Source organism: Ptychodera flava, chromosome 22 (genome assembly GCF_041260155.1).
Source record: "Ptychodera flava strain L36383 chromosome 22, AS_Pfla_20210202, whole genome shotgun sequence".
NCBI lineage: Eukaryota > Metazoa > Hemichordata > Enteropneusta > Ptychoderidae > Ptychodera > Ptychodera flava.
The window spans coordinates 9,734,759-9,752,448 of record NC_091949.1 but is presented as its reverse complement, the minus strand read 5'-3'; the positions used below and the strand labels follow the sequence as shown (position 1 = coordinate 9,752,448).

General features: G+C 34.2%; 1 protein-coding gene across 3 annotated transcripts in view; it reads right to left on the bottom strand.

Moving 5' to 3' along the window:
• LOC139122633 (endosomal/lysosomal proton channel TMEM175-like) overlaps positions 1 to 17,690 on the bottom strand; it is a 48,030-nt gene that overhangs the window by 9,422 nt on the left and 20,918 nt on the right. For 2 of the 3 annotated variants that reach the window (XM_070688208.1, XM_070688209.1), the window contains exons 10-16: positions 17,234 to 17,320; positions 16,150 to 16,204; positions 15,350 to 15,462; positions 14,628 to 14,662; positions 5,954 to 5,998; positions 5,409 to 5,471; positions 3,354 to 3,410 (exon numbers count right to left, since the gene is read on the bottom strand). In XM_070688208.1, coding sequence (XP_070544309.1) covers positions 3,354 to 3,410; positions 5,409 to 5,471; positions 5,954 to 5,998; positions 14,628 to 14,662; positions 15,350 to 15,462; positions 16,150 to 16,204; positions 17,234 to 17,320 — 455 coding nt within the window. The remainder of the gene's footprint in view (positions 1 to 3,353; positions 3,411 to 5,408; positions 5,472 to 5,953; positions 5,999 to 14,627; positions 14,663 to 15,349; positions 15,463 to 16,149; positions 16,205 to 17,233; positions 17,321 to 17,690) is intronic. The other variant, XM_070688210.1, reaches the window with a different exon arrangement.

The following is a 17,690-nucleotide window of genomic DNA, read 5'->3' as shown; positions in this document are numbered from 1 at the left end:
GCACTTGAAGATGACAGCCAGTGGTTGTTATTACAATACAACTTTACAATCAATACCGAAGTCCCCATGCTAGATTTAGAAATTTGGGCATACAGAATCAACTGTAAAGAAAATGTGGAGAGAATGAATTATTACATGTACATTGTAGTTCCAGTATATTAGTTGGAGTTAATGGAATTAAAAGTGGATATCTCAGGTGAGGCAAAATCATGATGACTCCTGCTGAAAGAGGCAAACTGATAACTTATCTCTTGAAGCATGGTCAAGTGTGCAGCATATCTGCTGCGCCAAAATTCAACTGGCATATTTTGAACAACAGTACGTGTCTCTGTATGTATGTATATTTGCTTGATGAATAGACAGCTCAAGTTCATGGTGTGAAGCACATGGTTGAGCAACAGAAAATAAACAGACTGATACTGTGTATGTTGTACAAGAGAAGCTGATAGGTATACAGTGAATTTGGAGGACGGGCTGGGTGTTCCATTAAAATAAATGGACTGTTTTACTTTTCAATATAATACAAAGATAATACATGTACAGTGTAGGTACAGTCTAAGGTGTTGTTTATCACAATTCATATTTAATGCACCACTTTTAGTGCTCATTAAACCTTATGCTACAGCATTCCATAAAAACTCTGACAAGACTAAGATACATTGGTCATGAAAACAAAAAGCAAACTTTGAAATATTATGGCTTATAATCAAATGATGTACCGTACTTATAGGGTGATGACAGACAATCCATCCTTCAAAGTGATATTCTCAATATCTAAGATCTGCAACTTGGGGTGACAAATCTTAAACTAGACATGACCTCTTGCAATAAACATTTAGGTGCCACAAACCAACAATATCACAATTAACTTGTTTACACAGATACAAGAAGAACGTGGTATCTGATTCTGTCTAATTGAACCCATGCTGCACTCACAACCATATCAAAAACGTTTATATCTGGCTGTCTTGCAATTTGCTGTCAATGTCAGTTTCTTTTGAAGAATATCAGAATGAACACATACGGCCATAAATTCTGACACTGTGCACACTAAAATGTACGCAAACATACATGTTGTATTCTCAAATATAATGGGCACTAAAATATTGACCCCATAAACAAAAGTATATTAGCACATGTCTTGTGGTGGCGCACCACTACATTTCAAAAGACTATCACTTCATGTGCAACAACATATCTTGTGAAGTACTACAACTACATATGCCTAAGTGATATGAAAAAAACTGATATAATTTATGTATTGTCATGGTGACTGCCAAGTGTATATTGGTATTCACATTTCTAAATTTAACCGCTCAAGTACTGCATCAGAAGATTTTGGTGTATTGTTTCCCTGTGCTTGTGTATTGTTGACTTTATAGCACAGCATTTTTGCTATTTAGAATGTGCCAAAATTACAACTAATGGTGTTCATTGGCCATTGGAGATATTGTGAAAGCACAATACGCAACACACATTTGCAATATACTGTGTTGAATGGGTGTCACTGATTGGACATCTGATAAACTGAAATAAATGGGTGTCACCATTGCCTGTCTGGTATACTGAAAATAAACTGGGCTTTGCTGATTGGCCATCTGATAAAATAGGTGTCCCTGATTGGCCAGTGGATACACTGAAAACGGAATGGATAGCAGTGATTGGTCAGCTGGTATCCTGCAAAAGGAATATATTGGTGATATTGACTACTAGTCTCATTTCCTTGAAAGTAGAAACTGCACCACTGACTGTCATGTAATTCGGCAAAGACGTATCGGTGGAAGTTGATTGTCTGAGGCTGTTTGTATCAGAGTGATCTCCATTTCTTATTTGATTTTTGTAAAAAATACAATGATGAATGAAAAACTGCTAGGAAAAAATGTGCATTAATGAAAAGACTGACAAGTTCTTATGAGGTGGCCGCTGATGTTTAAAAATTGAACTTGTGAGCTAGGCCATCATGCAACACTGTCTAGCCATCATGAGATCACATGACCAAGTAAGTGACACATCCATTGACACAAAAAGATTTTCCCGAAATTGTTGTTACAGGGCAAAGAGAAAGATGACAGATTAGAGACAGAGAGAGGTGATTCAGTTTAAGGATAAAGTGTGCAACTATGTGGCAATCTGAAGTTGACAAATTCTGATATCACAGTTCAAATTGCAATTTTTGTTACATATTTGGTTTTCACAAGTTTACAATATTTTTTTAATCATGAAATTTATGCCTTTATTCATGAAATTTATGCCGCTTTCTTTGTCCATTATTGCGTCTGGCTTTTGTACAATTTGCTGTCAACTGATACATTGCGACCAACTTCCTCACTTCATTACAGGTGTACTTTAGATCTATAGTTATCATCATTTCTTACTGACTGTAGAATAGATAGAACTATTATTAGAGAGCCTAGTCACTCTTTTGTATTGGGAAAAAGTAAAAACCTTCATGAATGATCTTGACAAACTGAAAAGTGAGGCATTTTAAAGACTGGAAATTATACCTTGTTTAAATGCATAACAAACCTGTTTTTAAGAGAAGTTACTTATAAATGCAATGGCCTTATTATCTGCAAAAACATTTACTTGATGTCAAATTAATCATTGAGGAATAATTTATATATTATGGCACAAATGTGAAATTGACATTTTACAAGCATTCAATGTAATGTACTTTGTTCTGATTTGTGTCAACCATTTGTGTCAATGCTGATATAGAGGTAGACAAACTGTTTTTCATTCTAGAAATAACGGGCAACGCGCTGACCATCAATGTTTATTTATGGCCAAGGGTGAGAGGAAAGCCAAAAATTAACGGGTGAGGCTTGCCTAATTTTGGCTTTCCTCGAGCCTGCACCCATAAACAAACGTTAATGGTCAGCACGGAGTCTGTTATTTCCATTATATTTTCAATGAACCCCAAAAACCATCAAAATTTATGAAAATTTCCCGTGCGAATGACAACGGGGCCCCAGAACTTGTCAGTGAGCAGTGCCCGTGCTGTAAAAATTTTGCAAATCCAGAGATTTTTTCAAAAAAATGTCTAAACTTGGCCCGCGAGTGTTCCATTTTATTTTGTGTTTGATCATGATCTTTGTACAAATTACAATATACGTTTTAGCTGAAAAATTAGGATGTTTACGATATTATTCATATTCATGGGCACATAAACGAACCATTATTGCATATTTGTGGTCGGTCACATGGTTCAGGTCGACCAATTAAAATGCAACAGACAGGGCATGGTAATATAACATGTGATATCAGAATTCCAACTTTTCATGGCACAGTTGACATGCAGAAGATATTATTTCACATTCCAATAGTGCTTTTGGGTATTTTTTGGGTACTACCTGGTTTGGGTAGAGACTCTCTAAAGACAAAGACACCAGTGTGGAATTAGACACAAGCTGAAAATGAATAAACATGTAATTCATCAAAACATTAGTTATACTGCAGGATACTTTGATAGCAATGTAACAACCATATGGAGACTCAAAAATGGCCACTTAAGTTTTTAACCCTACTTGCAAAATGCTTTTTTTCTCACAAAACATTTCTTGAGTTCACTACTTGTTTTCTCTTGTACCTCACACACTTCCATTACTTTCTCTCATTTACCTCCCACTACTTGAGTTGTGCAATGTTTCCAAATATAATTTGAGAGAAAAATGACTGCATCACTGGAATACCACGGGTGACTTCAGTGGCCACTTGTGAGTCCTCATATATTGAAGACACCCTATGCCAACTACGGTACATAATGCACTTGGATATAAATGTGTGTATAATGTAAATACCACACACATACGATGATTATGATGATGTTGATGATGATGATGATGATGATGATGATGCAAAACAAAAATAAAGACTCTTCTGTCTTTACTCAGATTACCTTAACCACAGTCACTATAACACCTCACAACTATGTACGGTAGTTCTTGACTATGTCACAAGCATTACATTTTTGTACATATTGTTTAATTTTTCATTTATAATTATAGTAAATCAAGAATCAGTAACAGTCATGATATATGCAAATATTTATCAAAAAAGTGATAGTCTGAAAATAAATAATGTAAATAACAATGAAAAAGATAAAGAATTAAGACCTTGAAGTGACCAAGAAATCAATGACATGACAATGAGGTCAGTAGTCTGTGTTTATGAACTGATTAGAAGTGTACATCGAGCAGGCATTAAAATCTTGTAACTTGCAAAGACTTAGAAACCAACTCTTAAAAATGCTATAATAAGAAATATTAACTCCTCAAACCATGCATATGGTACAAAGATGAACATTAAATAAATCATGAAAATAGTCAAAAAAGAACATTCATTCAAAATCATATACCAGTATTTCCATGTATGGTATCAGAACTGTGATCCAAATTTATTGACGAGCAACCATAGTAGTGCTAAGCAAAATGTTTCCTCTGTGTGATATTTAGCATCACAAACATCACCGGTTGGTGTTACATTAATGCCAGCTTTAGCACTGATTGGGTATTTGTTTTGGCAACTCAATTAAATTTTGAGCCAAATGAAGAAAATAGCGCCCTCAGTGACGTTTGGTGGGAAACTACATACAGGCATATGCTCATCACTACAACTCGTCAAGGCTTTATAATACTCCACTGATCAAAACAGACCCGTTTCAGTCTGCATTGAGGGTTCATGCAGACAATGAGTTTTCAAATGCTGTTTCATATCAGTCAAGTGCAAGCAATTCAAGAATCATATTGTATGTCTAAAATCTCAAAGGTCAAAAAGTGACATTTATCTCCGTGGGTCACAGGTCAAGAAATGGATTACAGGTCTGACACACTAACACGGCAATTATCAAAATAAAATACAGCTTTGTATCACTTCCCATTCCACAAAAACAATAACATACATGTACTGTACATTTTGTTTTGGATTGTCAGAGTCATATTCTGGTGAATTTAGGTTTATGTATTCTTTTGATCTCACTCTAAGCTTAATTGACAAATCTACTGTAAAGCTACCAATGTGTTCAGCTGACATATCTCAGAAGTATAGTGATGTTACTATCAGCTTTTTGTTGATGAATGATGAAATTGGTTTCTTTCATGATGTTGCATAATCATGTCAATATCTGAGATTCAATTATGTGACAACAATAACTCTGTTTTAGCTTTTTCGGGACAAGCAAGAAGACAGATCTAAGGCCAATGTCAGTATGAAAAGTTATCTAAAGAATAACAATCTTTAATCCATAATCTTTGCTTATCCCTTCAAATTAAATCTGAACCAATTAGACTCACACTGTCGAAAATCTTCTACAAGCGTATTATAAAATTTTGGGAAAAATTATTAGTGATACAAAAATCAGGGGGAGTTGCTGCTGAGAAAACATTGGTAATGTATGGAAGTGAACTTACGTCGTTAGTGTAAATGTTTAGAAGACGAAATCCAAATGGCATCAAACCAACAAACAACAGACTCTGAGAACAAAACAAAACATGGAAATTAATGTGATTCCAAAATAGAATAGAAGCCATGTTCTATGATTTTGTCAGAAAATTTGGGTCGAATAATTGCTTTAAGTGACTTGAGTTGGTACTTTAGTATATCTTATACAACTTAATAATAAATAAAGTCTGAATCACAGTATACACAAGACAATTCATTCTGATATACAAGTACATGTTTTATCAGTCAACACAGAGTTGAAATAATTTATGGCATTTCAAATAGAACATTTCAATTTTGATATATCACGATGAATTGTATCTGTACATGTGCATGAGTTCTTGCAAATTACTGTATTACCAGTTCATGCTACTTGAGTTTTTAAATTGAACCTTCAATATCTCATAGAGTTATTGTTTGTATCACCTGTCTGCTAACCAATACACCTAAATCTTCACATGATACACAATGCATAACAGTTTGAAAATATCTGATAATTCTGAGAGAGGCTTACCCATTTGTTGAAGTGACTCATCAGTCGGTGAACTCTGAACACAAACTGTGAGAATAAAAGTCAAGAATACAGTAAGCAAAAAAGGCCTATCATACTAGGAGAATTATACTTGGTTCAAGTCGGTGAATTTAAAAAAACATAAAATCATTTGCAACAGCTCCTCTTCTCTGTTCTATTTCATACAACTATTTGAAAGTTAGTAGCCCTGGTCAGGTTTTGCTAGCAATAGATCGCATTGAGTCTGATATGCACATTACCTTTGAGTCTGTGCATTACAGAGTTAGTTTCTGTTTGTATTATGTTCACCCCCTCATCGCATTCACCCCAACCAACATGCTTTACATGAAAACAGAACACAAATCGTCACATTCACCCCACTGAGATTTTCAGAAATCACAGACTGAAACCAAGTCTAGAGGAGGCTTAAAAACTGCTGATCTTTCATTGCCAATGGCCATCAACTTTCAGGGCACACGGTATTCCTGTAAATGTCATTTGGTGATTTATATCATGGTGAAGTTGGTTGCATTTTTTGTGCATATTAATGACTAGCTTGAATTGTTTAGCAATAATAACATAACTAACAAAAACAATGTCATCAAACATATCATCATATCCTGCCTTAATACATATTTTTTCCTTAAATTTCTCACAGAAGCCTGTCACAATTTATTAACTTAAAGCTTATTATAGCTTTGTCCATACCAGTGAATTTTGTGACGTCATCCCCAGATTATTACTGATAATGTATCTGACTATCCAGCATTGTGACCTCAGATGTTTTCCTCATCTAATACAAATGCATTGGCATTGCCAAAACTATAAAATAATAGCAAAAATGTTCATCCTGCCTGCCCATAGTGGACTAAGCAAAATTTGCACTCCATAATGTACATTATGTCCAGCAAAGTTTTCTGGTATGATATGGGTTTTGTGGACCTTGGTTGTATGGCTTACTGGCCCTTGCATGTTAGGGCCCTACTGCCATACAGGATGTATCTGAAGAACATTACATTATTTCAGTCCTCAAAGACAACCATTTTATCTCTCAAGCTGATGATTTCAAAACAAGAATGCTAAACTTACAATGTGTGTGTTGAGAATATTTACAAATTTTTCATAAGGAAGAAGAAGGCATATTTGGGTACAGTTTAAGTGCATAGACCAAATTCTTTGAGGTAATGATACAATTTGTTTGATAGTCTCTCATAATTCACCGACACAAGTGGGTGGATGAAAATGTTTCTGTGCAATTAACATCACTAACTATTTTCATGAATTAACTGAAGTTCTGTTTTGTCAAACCATCATTATGTTTGGCAAGTTGAACTGTATGTTATCACAATCTGTAGCCGACTGAAAGTACCAAAGTTTTACTTCCACAATTTAATTAACTTCCTGTCACTGACCCAGCTGTTGATGTCATTATACAACTGTCAAAGTGTTTACCTTTTAATAAAGTGCTTTAAATCAAACATCATTACTACTTCCTACACTTTCATTATTAGTCCGTGGGCTGGAGGGGCCCACCGTGCACCCCCCCATAAACCTACTACATGGGTATTTTTTTGTTCTTTGGGATCTGCTGAACTAGAAAAAAGATGTTAACATTGGATATTTTGGGATGCACTACCTGTCTGCACTGGTTTTGATTTGTATGTACCGCAAAAAATGGCGAAAAATGGGTAGGGGTAAGGGGTACTATATCCTCCCCTAAATTGAGTAAACTAGCATGAAATAGCACAAACCTTACATTTTTGGAAAGCTCAGATACTGCTCTTTCTGAGGAATACCAACTTTAGCAAAATTAATTTGTGTACATAGAATAGGACTACTTTAAAATGAATTTTTTTGACAATTTTGAAATTTTTTACCCAAAATACCATGTAACAATTGTGATCTACTTTTTATTAAGCAAAATTTTCACAACTTTTTGTGTTTAAATTATTCATTCTGACATATTAAACAAGAAAAAAAGTGTTAACATCAGATATTTAACTATACACTACTTCTCTGGCGTCAATTTTGAATTGCGTGTATCTGTATGGGGTGTGCAAAAGCTAGGGGTAGGGGTACAACATTCTTTCCTTGATGAAGTAAACTGGCTTGAAATGCCATATACCTTATAGTTTTAGAAAGCTTAGATACTGGTCTTTCTAAAATGCATAAGTTTTTAGTAAAAAAATATGACGTCATAGAATTGGATAACTTTAAATCGATTTTTTCTGGTAATTCAGCAATTTTAACCGGAAGAAAATACGATAACTATTGTTTCCTCCCAATGAAGCAAATCAAACAGATTTATGGATGTTATTTACTAATTGCAATGTGCTGAAGAAGAAAATAAATGTCAAAATTGGGTATTTACAATCCATTATTGTCCTGCTCACTCAAATTGCAAGTTTTGCTACATTGGTATATCGTGAATGGGCATTTTATTGTTATGCAATGAACTAATGCACAGCCTTAAAAAGAAGACTTTAAAACGCACACACATAGTCATATTGCCATTTTCTCCTTAAAGTAAATAGATTGTTGATGACTGTCTATTTTTATAATTTACTTTTTAATATTTTCTATGAAAATAATTTTGATAAGACGTATTTGGAAAATTGTGTATGCCTCCTTGTCTTACTTATACAGCAAGCATTACTAACAATCTATTAGGCCGTGGGCTAGAGGGGGCGTCTACGTGCACCCCCCCCCAACCGCACAGGATAACAAACCTGTATTTTTCAGAAGCCTTGGGATCCCTAGAATAAGAAATAGGATTTAACAGACAAAATATAGGGACTTAATAGCTGTTACGGTCATGTTTTGAAGGGTGCCGCAAAATCACGATTTGTGACCCACATGGATTTTTGTCAAACCTGTCTTCATGTACGTCATCTGCTGAGCTTACTGTTTAACATGACCTGGCTTATGGGGTATCATTAGATATGTATTAGAAAGGTGATGTATTCTTCTTGATAATGTTATATAGCAATATGCAAATCTTCTATAGTTTTATGAAATAGGGCCATAATTTACCCCATACCCCAAAGTTTATGTTGCAAATTACTGTCAAAACTAATCTAAATTCTACCAATTATTTACCTAGACATAATACAAAGGGTAATGCTGTGTATTAACTTTGTGTTATTTGCTAGAGGTACATGTTAGAAACCTGAAATAAACTTTTGACAGAAAAAATATTGGGATCCTGTAGCTGTAACAGTCATATTTTGAAGGGTTCCGCAAAATCACAGTATTACTGAATCACATTCGTTTTTGTTAAACCTGTCTTCTTGTAAGTCTTCTGCTGAGCTTATTTTGAACATAAAGAGGCATATGCGATATCATTTGAAAGTTAATTTGCTTTTCTTCAAAATGATATATTGCAATATGCAATATCTTCTATAGTTTTCATGAAATGAGACCAAAACTTACCCCATACCCCAAAGTTTTATGTCACAAGTTACAGTCAAAACTAATGTCAAATTCTACCAATTATTTTCCTAGACACTTTACAAAAGGCAATGCTTTGTGTAAAATATATTTTATTTTGTACAAGGACATGTCAAAAATATGAGTTAGACTTTTAACAGACAAAATATTGGGGTTGAATGACTGTTACTTGCATGTTTTGAAGGGTACCGTGAAGGCAGAGTATTACCGATTCGCATATGTTTTTGTTAAATGTGTCGTCTTGTAAGTCATCTGCTGAGCTTACTTCTTACCATAACCTAACTTATGGGCTGCAATTAGAAAGACAACTTATTTGGCTTTAAAATGACATATTGCAATATACAATATCTTCTATAGTTTTCATGAAATGAGACCAAAACTTACCCCATACCTCAAAGTTTTATGTCGTAAATTACTGTCGAAACTAATCTTAAATTCTACCAATTATTTACCTAGACATTATACAAAAGGCAATGCTTTGTATCAAATTGTTTTATTTGATACAGGTACATGTTAGAAACTTGAAATAAACTTTTAACACAAAAAATATCGGGATGCTGTAGCTGTAACAGTCATATTTTGAATGGTACTGCATAATCACAGTATTGTCAACTCGCATACATTTTCGTTAAACCTGTCTTCTTTAAGTCGTCTACTGAGCTTATTTTTATTATAACGTGGCAAGTTGGGCATCATTAGAAAGTTAATTTACTCTTCTTTAAAATGATATATTGCAATATGCAATATCTTTTACAGTTTTCATGAAATAGCACCACAACTTACCCCACACCCCAAAGTTTTATGTTCCAAATTACAGTCAAAACTCATCTCAAATTCTGCCAACTATTTCCGGGACATATTACAAAGGGCAATAATTTGTATTAGATTTAGTTTATTTGTACAGGTTCATGTTAGAAACTTGAAACGAACTTTTAACAGAAAAAATATTGTGATGCTGTAGCTGTAACAGTAATATTTTGAAGGGTACCACAAAATCATGGTATTGCCAACTCGCATACATTTTTGTTTAGCCTGTCTTATTGTAAGTCATCTTCTGAGCTTATTTTTTAACATAAGTTGGCTATTGGGTATCATTAAAAAGTTTTTTTTTCCTTTGATATAATTTTTTGCCAGAAAGCGACTGACTATTGTAATATGCATTGTAATATTGTAATATCATCTTAAGTTGTAATGAAATAGCAAACATCTCATCACCCCAGCCCTTAGTTTGATTTGCAAACTACATCTGTTCTAAAACTTTGCAGTTTGCGAATTTGGGATATGGGGGAAGTGTTGGTCCTATTTCATGAAAACTATTGAAGATATTGCATATTACAATATGTCGGTCGCTTTCTGGCAAAAATTGTCTTTCCAATGATAGCCCATAAGATAGGTTAGAGTAAAAAGTAAGCTCATCAGATGACTTACAAGATAACACATTTAACAAAAACACATACGAGTGGGCAAGACTGTGACTTTACGGTACCCTTCAAAACATGACAGCAGCAACCATTCAATCCCAGTATTTTGTCTGTTAAAAGTCTATCTCATATTTGTGACATGTCTATGTAGCAAATAAAACAGATTTCATACAAATCACTGTCTTTTGTAATATGTCTAGGTAAAAGCTTGGTAGAATTTGAAATCAGTAGTGACAGTAATTTGCAATATAAACTTAGGGGTATGGGGTAAGTTTTGGTCTTATTTCCTGAACACTAAAGAAGATATTGTATATAACAATATGTTATATCAAAGGAAAAAAAACCTTTTTAATGATACCCCAATAGCCAACTTATGTTTAAAAAAAAGCTCAGCAGATGACTTACAATAAGACAGGTTAAACAAAAATGTATGCGAGTTGGCAATACCATGATTTTGTGGTACCCTTCAAAATATTACTGTTACAGCTACAGCATCACAATATTTTTTCTGTTAAAAGTTCGTTTCAAGTTTCTAACATGAACCTGTAGCAAATAAACTAAATTTAATACAATTATTGTCCTTTGTATTATGTCACGGTAAATAGTTGGCAGAATTTGAGATGAGTTTTGACTGTAATTTGGAACATAAAACTTTGGGGTGTGGGGTAAGTTGTGGTGCTATTTCATGAAAACTGTAAAAGATATTGCATATTGCAATATATCATTTTAAAGAAGAGTAAATTAACTTTCTAATGATGCCCAACTTGCCACGTTATAATAAAAAATAAGCTCAGTAGACGACTTAAAGAAGACAGGTTTAACGAAAATGTATGCGAGTTGGCAATACTGTGATTTTGCAGTACCATTCAAAATATAACTGTTACAGCTACAGCATCCCGATATTTTTGTGTTAAAAGTTTATTTCAAGTTTCTAACATGTACCTGTATCAAATAAAACAATTTGATACAAAGCATTGCCTTTTGTATAATGTCTAGGTAAATAATTGGTAGAATTTAAGATTAGTTTTGACAGTAATTTACGACATAAAACTTGAGGTATGGGGTAAGTTTTGGTCTCATTTCATGAAAACTATAGAAGATATTGTATATTGCAATATGTCATTTAAAGCCAAATAAGTTGTCTTTCTAATTGCAGCCCATAAGTTAGGTTATGGTAAGAAGTAAGCTCAGCAGATGACTTACAAGACGACACATTTAACAAAAACATATGCGAATCGGTAATACTCTGCCTTCACGGTACCCTTCAAAACATGCAAGTAACAGTCATTCAACCCCAATATTTTGTCTGTTAAAAGTCTAACTCATATTTTTGACATGTCCTTGTACAAAATAAATATATTTACACAAAGCATTGCCTTTTGTAAAGTGTCTAGGAAATAATTGGTAGAATTTGACATTAGTTTTGACTGTAACTTGTGACATAAAACTTTGGGGTATGGGGTAAGTTTTGGTCTCATTTCATGAAAACTATAGAAGATATTGCATATTGCAATATATCATTTTGAAGAAAAGCAAATTAACTTTCAAATGATATCGCATATGCCTCTTTATGTTCAAAATAAGCTCAGCAGAAGACTTACAAGAAGACAGGTTTAACAAAAACGAATGTGATTCAGTAATACTGTGATTTTGCGGAAACCCTTCAAAATATGACTGTTACAGCTACAGGATCCCAATATTTTTTCTGTCAAAAGTTTATTTCAGGTTTCTAACATGTACCTGTAGCAAATAACACAAAGTTAATACACAGCATTACCCTTTGTATTATGTCTAGGTAAATAATTGGTAGAATTTAGATTAGTTTTGACAGTAATTTGCAACATAAACTTTGGGGTATGGGGTAAATTATGGCCCTATTTCATAAAAACTATAGAAGATATTGCATATTGCTATATAACATTATCAAGAAGAATACATCACCTTTCTAATGATACCCCATAAGCCAGGTCATGTTAAACAGTAAGCTCAGCAGATGACGTACATGAAGACAGGTTTGACAAAAATCCATGTGGGTCACAAATCGTGATTTTGCGGCACCCTTCAAAACATGACCGTAACAGCTATTAAGTCCCTATATTTTGTCTGTTAAAATCCTATTTCTTATTCTAGGGATCCCAAGGCTTCTGAAAAATACAGGTTTGTTTATCCTGTGCGGTTGGGGGGGGGGAGGTGCACGTAGACGCCCCCTCTAGCCCACGGCCTAATAGATTGTTAGTAATGCTTGCTGTATAAGTAAGACAAGGAGGCATACACAATTTTCCAAATACGTCTTATCAAAATTATTTCATAGAAAATATTTAAAAAGTAAATTATAAAAATAGACAGTCATCAACAATCTATTTACTTTAAGGAGAAAATGGCAATATGACTATGTGTGTGCGTTTTAAAATCTTCTTTTTAAGGCTGTGCATTAGTTCATTGCATAACAATAAAATGCCCATTCACGATATACCAATGTAGCAAAACTTGCAATTTGAGTGAGCAGGGACAATAATGGATTGTAAATACCCAATTTTGACATTTATTTTCTTCTTCAGCACATTGCAATATTAGTAAATAACATCCATAAATCTGTTTGATTTGCTTCATTGGGAGGAAACAATAGTTATCGTATTTTCTTCTGGTTAAAATTGCTGAATTACCAGAAAAAATCGATTTAAAGTTATCCAATTCTATGACGTCATATTTTTTTACTAAAAACTTATGCATTTTAGAAAGGCCAGTATCTAAGCTTTCTAAAACTATAAGGTATATGGCATTTCATGCCAGTTTACTTCATCAAGGAAAGAATGTTGTACCCCTACCCCTAGCTTTTGCACACCCCATACAGATACACGCAATTCAAAATTGACGCCAGAGAAGTAGTGTATAGTTAAATATCTGATGTTAACACTTTTTTTCTTGTTTAATATGTCAGAATGAATAATTTAAACGCAAAAAGTTGTGAAAATCTTGCTTAATAAAAAGTAGATCACAATTGTTTGCATGGTATTTTGGGTAAAAAATTTCAAAATTGTCAAAAAAATTCATTTTAAAGTAGTCCTATTCTATGTACACAAATTAATTTTGCTAAAGTTGGTATTCCTCAGAAAGAGCAGTATCTGAGCTTTCCAAAAATGTAAGGTTTGTGCTATTTCATGCTAGTTTACTCAATTTAGGGGAGGATATAGTACCCCTTACCCATACCCATTTTTCGCCATTTTTTGCGGTACATACAAATCAAAAACCAGTGCAGACAGGTAGTGCATCCCAAAATATCCAATGTTAACATCTTTTTCTAGTTCAGCAGATCCCAAAGAACAAAAAAATACCCATGTAGTAGGTTTATGGGGGGGGGTGCACGGTGGGCCCCTCCAGCCCACGACTATATATCTATTTAAAAAATGTACAACCTAGACCACCAACTCATGTGAGTTTGATGTGACGGAAGTGCCATTTCTTTTTTTTTTCTTGAAGAATTTCAGCTGCTCTATAACATTTATTGTTATAATCATACATGTATATTGGCCAGGATAACAGTAATGTTACTGAGTGCCTGAGTACTAGACCAGCTGGTGTAAACATAACGGTATGCAAGCCTTAGCAAAAACACTGTTAGCATATGCAAAGTTATTCAGTACATACATGGAGCGTGGAGCTGGCAGTATACAGTTTACATGTACATACAACTGCACACCACAGTAACAAAACATGATTCCATGACAAGACAGTAATGGTTGATTAGCTAGAGGTGACCGAGTGATATTGATGGTGTACTTCTATATGGAGATGGATGATGAACTAACCTGAAATATGGAATGATGGATAAACCAGAGAAGACCTGGAAAGAGAAGGGTCGACATAGATGAGGATGTTTGGTTTCTATCTGGGATGGTGTTTTGAATTAAAGAGACATGTATCTTAGTTGAGTATATGTGACTGTGTTGACCTCACTGACAAACAACTAAATTATCAATAAATATGTTGTTAAAGATTTATGGTCTGTGTGGAAGACTGGCGAGAATGATTTTGAATTATAAACGTTGATGTTCTGGAGAAATAAAGTAAATACCGTAGGTGATTGACCCGGTACATTACATAAAGTGACTTGGGATAGGAGCTGGAATATTATGAATCTGAACCTACATTGTCATTGCTGCTTGGCTTGATATGAATACTTTTCAAGTATTTGAATCTCAGGCTTACTTGAATGACATGCATGGTTTAACCCTTTGCACCCTGGCTCCCTGGTGACCTATATGACATCATGCAGACATTTTTGTCTGGGTCAGATTCAAAGGGTTAAAAATTTGATTTAAAAAACTACATTACATGTGTAATTCTCCTCCGATTTTGACTTTATTGACAATAAGTTACACACAATACTGGAAATTCAACAGTTTCCTCGTAAATGTAGATCAAACCCTTTCCTTTCTGCCTTTCATTGTGTGGATCATAATCCATTTATAAAATTGAACCTGAATGCAATCAGAATGTTACTTAAAAACAAAAAGTTGAAGAGACTTACCAACTGTCAAAAACGTTGAGGCATAGATAAGCAGCAAAGAACTCTCTTGCCAAATAGCTTCAGCCAAAGTGTCATGGCTTTCTCTCTTTTCTTTGCTTGGGAAAGCTTTTGTGCTGTCATGGAAACAAACAAAACAACCAAATCTGTATGTTATTCATGTCATCAACGTGTAGATTGATGTAACTTGCAACTGAATCATGGATTTCTATGATGAATACAAGAGTAGAGATTGTGATTTAATCCCAAGCCATGCAGTTTTAGGTGATGATGCAATTTCCAGATTACCAATAGACCAAAAATTACATCACTGCGGTATCTACATATACATGTACCATACATATCAACAATGTCAGACACAAGAATAGGACAGCAGGTCACTGCAAGAATCAACTGGCAAACCAAACTGTCACTGCAACCGTCGACATCCATATGAAAACGATGACAATAATTGGTGTCCTTCACACAAGTAAAACAAAGGAAAATAAGGTCCAAATATATATTTAGTGATACATAAAATTTTTCAAAAATTTCTGAGTGATTGCATTTTGGATTATAGTGTCTAAGTTACTAGGGACGGTAACAATTGAAGATTTCTCAACTTTTAAACATGAATAAAAAATGTTCACTGATGCTTCCGACAGGATATACACATAAGGTAATGACATATTGTTACACAACTTTGTGCAGATGAAAAATCCAAACAATTGCAGGAAATGTAGATAATTGCTTTTCATAATATCGTAATTATATCAATTACCATAATACAAATAATTGCATTTTACAATACAACAATTACTCACCAGATGTCGAGTATGATTAGTGTGGCAACAATTGAAAATACACCATCACTGAAAGCTGATCAGAAATAGAGGTGTGATAATATTACCAATCATGCAACACAGACATCAAGTGACATTTTGGGAACACATCATCAAGCCGACAAGGAAACACTACAAACAGGGGTAACCATTGAAGATAACTTGCCCAATTTTTCAATGAACACAAGAGGTTGTCTGTTTTTAAAACTGCAAATTAGAAGACATCTTGTTACAACATTGCAAATAGAAAATCCCTCATTGATGGAGGAAGGCTGTTGAGTAAATATATTGCTGTTTACACAATGATTAAGCTTTGTGTTCGGCTGCTTGTGTATTAGCCTTCTTAGCTGACTGATTATCGAGGGACAATGTTGCTGTTTTTTGACAACATTTCAGTCATGTGTGTTACACATTAAATATTTTGCACATCTTATTTGCCAAAATAAATCATGTAGATACATTGACTAACATTAAAGCTTTCCCACACCTTCCATTCTTTTTCTGAATATGACAGATTAGGGAATTCTCAACCTTTGTATGCATTTTTGGTACATACTACTGGTACAACTTTTTCTTTAAGGTAGTATGCGCCAAGACTTGAACTTTTGCTCAATCTTTTCTGAATGAAACTTTAAACTATTCTCTTACCAAATCAACAATAAAAATCAGAGGTCACTGTGTAAAGTTTGGAACTACAAAAACAAATTACCCAACATTTTGCGATAGTTGAAATTCAAAATGGCCGCCATCCCTGTGTTAACTCCATCAGAAGAAATATAATTTAGATTTTCGAAAAACTAAGCCTGTAAAAGTTTTCCTTTCTACAAGAGCTTTAAAATGAGCCCCAACAAGTGGTAGATCAGAAAAGAAATTGTAGAAATTAGTGGGTCAGATTGTCTGTCCCCGAGGCGCATTCTACCTTAACCCTTTACCTGACCCCCTGGTACTCTATGACGTCATCGGACATTTCTGTCCGAGCCGGGTTCAAAGGGTTAAATCAACTGAAACACGGAGGAAGAGCAGGGTTCTATCAACAGGAAATCATTCACTGGTTTCAGCACATTACCTTCAACTCTTCCTTTGTGAAGTTTCTCACCAAACAATCTATGGCACAGATATTTCCCACAATTTCCATGGGGATCATCAACATTGCCTGAGAGACACGAGAAAAATAGTAGAATTACAATACTGTTCTACAATGGGCTCTTGACATATTATATGTGGTGATTCTACTATAATTAGTAACTGTACATCCAAACACGTAGTTTAACAAGAATCTATCTTTAGGTCAATAACAAATTTAAATTTTTTAAAAGTTTTGTATTCTTGTATTGTTCAATTTTGACGAGAAAACAATGCACAGTTGGATTCCTTGATATACTTTTTTTGTAGTTTTTATCAGATCAGTGGTAGCAAAAATACAATTCCTGAACGATTAATTTCCGACAGCCTCATCAATACTTTAGGGCAAATTTTTATTTTGCATATTAATTGTTGAATTCTAGTATTACAGGAATAAGCCC